This window comes from Mesoplodon bidens, assembly GCF_964165515.1.
Source record: "Mesoplodon bidens genome assembly, chromosome: 2".
In the NCBI taxonomy this organism is placed as follows: Eukaryota; Metazoa; Chordata; class Mammalia; order Artiodactyla; family Ziphiidae; genus Mesoplodon; species Mesoplodon bidens.
Genome location: NC_138177.1, coordinates 154,879,555 through 154,885,554, shown reverse-complemented (window position 1 = coordinate 154,885,554; position 6,000 = coordinate 154,879,555). Strand labels below are relative to the sequence as shown.

The following is a 6,000-nucleotide window of genomic DNA, read 5'->3' as shown; positions in this document are numbered from 1 at the left end:
TCACCCACGGGGCCCCTCTACCTCTAGACCCGACTGAGGCATTTCCGGTCCTGGAGCGACATTCGTGCACCAGGAGCGGCTGCCGGGTCACTCCTCGGGCCGGACCGAGAGTTGGGATGCCGCCCGGGCAGGGTGATCAAGGACACGCCCCGCGGGAGGGCAGGGTCCGATCTCCCCGAACCGCTCCACTACCCTGGGTCACCAGGCCGAGTCCCCGCGCCCGCCCGACAGCGCGGCCAGCGGCGGGAGGGGAGCCCAGGACGACCGCGAGGCCCCCGACGGCGGGGCTAGGGATTTCTCGCCGACCACCTACCAGCGGGTCGCATCTCACGGTCGCCAACACCTGGCATCCAGAGCCCCTTCCTGGGGCGTCTGTTCCTTGGCCTTGGTCCCGCCGCTGTGCCCCCATTGGTCGGGTCCGGAGGGGGCGGGACCCGACGGCTGCAAGTTGGACTGAGAGAGGCCACCTCGGCCCGGGGCGCGCGGCACAGACTGAGGGTCCGCGCCTCCCGGAGCCCGGCGGGAGCTCGCCCTCCGCCTCTGAGCTGAGCTGCCTCGGCAACAGCAGGACTGTCTGGCGCGGCGGCACAGACAGACTAGCCAACGGTCCCCGGTCCCCGGAGGAGCCCTTGCCCGAGGAGGTGCGGCCCCATCCGACTACCCGGAGCCACGACAGGCGCCGCGGGCCGGGCGCTCTAGGGACCGCGCTGCGTTCGCGGGGGACGCCCGCCCCGTCCCGCCGGCCCCAAGCCCGTCCCGCCGCTCGCCCTCGGGGCGGCCCCAGCCCCGGGCCCGGCCGGGAGCGGATGCGCGCGCGGTGAGGCCGCCCGGGTCCCTCCATGGCCGCGCGCCCCGGGCCGCTCTGGCTGCTGGGCCTGGCACTGTGCGCGCTGAGCGGTGGCGGCGCCTCTGTCCCGCGCCCCTCGCCCGGCTGCCCGCAACGGCGCCTGGGCCCGCGCGAGCGCCGCGACCTGCAGCGCGAGATCCTGGCGGTGCTCGGGCTGCCCGGGCGGCCCCGGCCCCGGCCCCGCGCGCCGCCCGCCGCCTCCCGGCTGCCCGCGTCCGCGCCGCTCTTCATGCTGGACCTGTATCGCGCCATGGCCGGCGACGACGACGAGGACGGCGGGACCCCCGAGCGGCTCCTGGGCCGCGCCGACCTGGTCATGAGCTTCGTCAACATGGGTGAGAGCGGGCCCGGGGTGGGCGGCGGCGACCTAGCGTGAAGGCGCGTGGGGGACGGCGGGCCGAGGGGCCCCTCGGGGGCTGAGCGAGGGCTGCGGGGGCGTGTGCGCCACCTCGGGCAGGGCGAGCGCCCTGCTGGGAACGGGGAATCCCCTTGTCGTGGACAAGGAACCGCGGGAGGGAAAACCGCCCGGGTCAGGGCAGCGAAGTCTCAGGGGGTGGGGGTCGGTGAGCTGCCGATCCGGCAGGGACAGATGAGGGATGTGAGTCCCAGAGGCGTACATGCACCCGCGGCCAAACACACCCGATGGTAAGATTCATGTAGTGTCGGGGGACGCGGGCAGTGCCAGGAAGACAGTCTCGTCCTGGGGGGACAGATGAGTAAACAGAGGCTGTGATGCCGTCACGTTGATAAGGGCGGTACTGAAGAGAGGGACAAAGTTCAGCGTGGAGAACCCTGGTCACGTCATCAAAGCACCAGAGTCGAGATGAGGACCCAGATGTTCTGAGTCCACAGCAGCCTCTTCCCTGGGCCACCCGGGGGTGGGGTGCTGCTGGGGGGTGGGACGGTGGGGAAGGAGTAGACTCTGAGCTCAGCGGGGCAGGGACTGTGGTCTCGTCACCCTGGGCTCACACCCGGGACTTGGCTTGTCATGGCATGAGTGTCCAGGCCATTGAATGACCTGATGGGCAGCTTGGACCCTCTTTGTCCTCCCAGGTAAAGCCCAGCTTTTCCTCTCTGCAGAAATTATACTCCAAATCGTGGAGCCATTTACCCCTTAAAGTTCTCAAAGATTAACGTTTTCCATTACTAAACTCTCTTTAATCTACATTCATGAACATATGTCCCCCATCTGCTTTGCCTCCTGTCTGTGGCCAGTGAGGGGCAGGAGTCTGGGCTGAGGCAGACACTAGGCTGGACCTGGGGACCCAAGGACTACAGCTCAGCCCCAGGTGGGGAGAAGCTTTGGGACCCAGAGCAGGGAGAGGACCCTTGCCATGGTCACCAGCCTCCCTTCACCTACAGCACCGCTCTTGACCCTCCCAACAACCCTGTTAGCGACATGATATTCACCCCCATGTCCCAGATGAGGACAGTGAGGCTCAGAGAGGCAGTGTCTTGCTCAGGACAATGTGGCCTCTATGTGGCCAAGCCAGGACAGGCCCAGGTTGTTTGGCCCTCCATCCAGTGCTCAAGGAGGTGACATTTCTGTGTCAGGAGGGCAGGCTTTCAAGGTGGAGAGAGCTTTCAGAGGGATTTCAGCAGAGGAACCCAGGGGTCAGAGTGACAGTAAGTTTTGTGGGTCTTCAGCCATTTGCCTCAAGGAGGCCCGTGTCCCCCCAAACCTGAGCTCATGATGGGCTCAGGTGGGGGAGCGAGCAGCAGGAGGCAGCTGTTAACCTCTATGGAGAGCCCAGTGCCAGGCACAGGACTTGGGCTGGCGGGTTCTAGATGCCACCTTCCTGGTTAGAGGGCAGGGGTGGCGACCACATGTGGAACTGAGGCTGGAGCTCCGTGCTGGGGTCATGCTGACCCCGGGCTCAGGACCAAGAAGAGCTGTGGATGCAGTCACCCTGAGAATGCCTCCAGGGGAGCCGTCCATCTGAGTGAGTCACCGCCTAGCCCATGTCCCTCTTCCCCCAGCATCCCCTGGGGCAAGGGGTGCACAGCCCTGGTGGGAGCTGCTGCTGTGAGTCAAGCAGCACCCTGAGCTCAGGAGGAGCTGGTTGCCCTCCTGCTTCTGTTCTGTGATCTTAGGGAAGTCCCTTGCCCTCTCTGAGCCTCAGATCTCTCCTTGTAAAATGGGGCTCCTAGCGATCCATCCTCAGAGTTGTTGTGTGATAGGTTGATAGAGGGGGAGGGGCAGAAAGTCAGCCCCCTTTTTAGGGTGAACCTGGCCCTGGTCAGTGCTGATACCAGACCCTCCCAGCTGCTGCTCAGCCTTGGTGTGGATGTGATGGAAATGTCCCCACATGTCTTATAGACATGTGAAACCCAGAAACAGATTTTTAAAGTCAACCAAAGGTGTTTCTGTTTTTGAATAAAAACTAGCATTTGAAGTTCCATAGTCCTATAAATACTCATTTCTTCCATGCAGCAACTTGTGAAGCTGTTTTACCAGCCTCATTTCATGGGCTCAGAGAGGTTAAATAACCAAACCAGGGCCACACAGCACGTCCATGGCATCATCCAGGCTGTGGATTCCAAATCCCAGTTTCTTCCCACACCACCTCTGTGTGTTTCATGAAGATCTAAGGCCTCTGACGCTGTGGATTAACAAGCAGATCTTTGTTCAGTGGAAGCCTGGCCTGTGGGCAGTCCAGCCAGCTGTCTGAGGGCCTTCTTTATTCTCACGTACTAATTGCACTAGTAAAACTCCTTCAGTTCGAGTAGTTTTAACTGGTAATTACCTAGGCTGATGTGGGGGATTAGAACCTACCAGGATGGTTTCCTCCTTTGGAGGCCCCGGCTCCAGGCCCCTGAATGTCAGCGGCCCCTGAACCACAGTGGGGTCTTACAGCAGAGTTGCTGTGGCGTTAGCGCCCATGCCAAGGCTCCCACACCTGTTGGCTCCAGCTCCACCTCTGCTATTGGCCTCATCAGCTCCTGAGCAGCCGGCCGGGCCTGGTGCTTGCTGGGCCCCTGACCGTCAGTGGCATCTGTAGGACCCAGAGGCCTGGGCCTGCCGTCCAGGGGTCAGGCCTCTGCTTTTGAGCAGATGCTTTAGGAGCCGTGTCGTGACTGACAGGGCCTGTGTTGGGGGCCAAGGCTGCGGTCAGAGCTGGGCCCTGCCTGGCCTGCCTGTCGATCTCCGCCTGTGGACTCTTGGCTCCCCTTGGCCAGGACACAGTGACGGGGCCGGTGCCCTCGAGGAGCAGACAGAGCCTGTCCCTGGTGCCGCCTGAGCTCAGGGGAGGAGGCCCTGATCTGGGAGGCAGCGCCCAGGTTCTTGTCCCTCCTGGGCCTGCCGTGGACTCCTGCACGTCCCGAGCCACATCCCTTCCCTTCTCTGGGCCTCTGCTTTCCTGTCCAGTCCACAGCGATGGTGTCAGAAAAACGAGGTGCCTCCCAGCTCCGGCCCTGTGGCTCCTGGGAGGCAGCTTCTCACACCACCACCCATCCCTCCGCCCAGCTCGGTGTGACTGGCTGGACCCCCGAGGGCCTCAGCCGGCCCAGCCAGCCCTGAGGGAGGGATGAGGCAGCAGAGACCACCTCTGCATGTTCCTCCTGAGCCCTTCTCCACCTCCTCTCCTTGGAGCACCAGGTGCCCATGCTCTAGAGTGAGAAACTGAGGCACAAACAGCACTGCAGGCAGAAGTGTAGTCAGAACTGGATGAGCCGTCTTCACTTTTGTCCTGACCCTTCCCTGGACTGGACTAATTCACTCCCGTGATCCTGGGTGGCTGAGGACAGGGGTGGGGATGAGCTGAGGCTGTTGGATTCGGGAGACACAGGGCTCAGTGCGAGCGAGGGACCTGGCCCGGGTCCTGCTCAGCCCCCTGACCTTCACCTCCGTGAGCCCCAGGGTCACTTTCTTTGGTTCTTTAGTAGGCAATTCTTACATATTTTCCTGAATTCACTCCACAAATTGTCATGTAACACCTGCTCTGTGCCAGGCTCCGTTCTAGTTCCTGGAATATAACAGGGAATGAAACTAAGTCCCCCCTTGTGGAGCTGACCTTCCAGTGGGAGAGAGAGACAGATAACAGTACATCAGCCACAAGGTGATTGTCACGTGGTCTAGACAGTGACGCCTCTCTCTGGAAACCGGGAGCGGATGGACAGTGGGAGGGCAGGCAGGACTGGGCTGGGGGTTCTGACCTGGGACTCAACAGAATTTGCATCTTGACTCCACCCACTGCTCTCAGTGTGATCTGCATTTTCAGTCCACCTCTAGGAACCTCAGTCTTCTCCTCTGTAAAATGGAGATACTCACCGTACCCACGCTAGGGGCTGTTCAGGGATTGTGTGAGATGACACCCAGTGGTGACCACATGCCCAGAACCTCCATGTCCGTCCTTTCATTTCATCTCACAATTACTGTCATATCTTTGTTTAATAAGAGGACAGTGAGGCTCAGAGAAGCTAGGTGGTTTTCCCAAGGCCACACAGCTGGTCGTGTCCCTGCCTGCACATCTTCTGCTCTTGGCCTACACCGAAGTGGCCTCTCCCCCGGCCCAGGGCCCATCATTAAGGTGCAGTACATGCTGCTGAATGTGACTGTGTTGAATGTGTGTTGTAAACTGAGAATCCTGTTTTTAAAGTGTCTTTATTGCTTTGGGGTTTACAAATAATGCATGCTCATTGTACAAAATTCAGACCACAGAGGAACATATAACACGAGTGCCCCTGGGAACCCTATTTCTACCAGCCAATCTCCTCAGGCAGCCACTTTCTGATTTCTATCACAAAACATTCCTTTGATCTGTTCTTGAACTTCGTGTGAATGGAATCATACAGTACCTACTCTGGGTCTAGTCTTTCACACAACATATTTTCTTGAAATTCATCCATGCTTTTGTTATGTATGTTGTTCTCATATAAATGAGTTGTTTGCATTGCAAACCATTCTTATTAAGGGACATTTGGGTTGTTTCCAATTTTTGGTTGTTCATAAAGCTATCTGGACGTGCTTGTACACATTCCTCTGTGGATATATTAAACCTGGATTTTCATCCTGACTCTGCCACTGGGGAGCTGTGAGACATCACACAGTTTCCTTTTAAAGTCTCTGCACCTCATTTCCTCACCTTTAAAACAAGGTTCATAAGGGCTACCTCCCAGGGTTGTGTAGGACTAAGTGAAACATGCAGTCA

General features: G+C 59.5%; 1 protein-coding gene across 2 annotated transcripts in view; it reads left to right on the top strand.

Annotated features, from left to right (window-relative positions):
- Positions 1 to 839: 839 nt before the first annotated feature.
- Positions 840 to 6,000, top strand: part of LOC308613222 (bone morphogenetic protein 8B-like) — a gene marked incomplete at its 5' end in the record, with an annotated part of 31,523 nt that continues 26,362 nt past the window's right edge. For both annotated transcript variants that reach the window (XM_081226348.1, XM_081226347.1), the window contains one exon: positions 840 to 1,182. In XM_081226348.1, coding sequence (XP_081082474.1) covers positions 840 to 1,182 — 343 coding nt within the window. The remainder of the gene's footprint in view (positions 1,183 to 6,000) is intronic.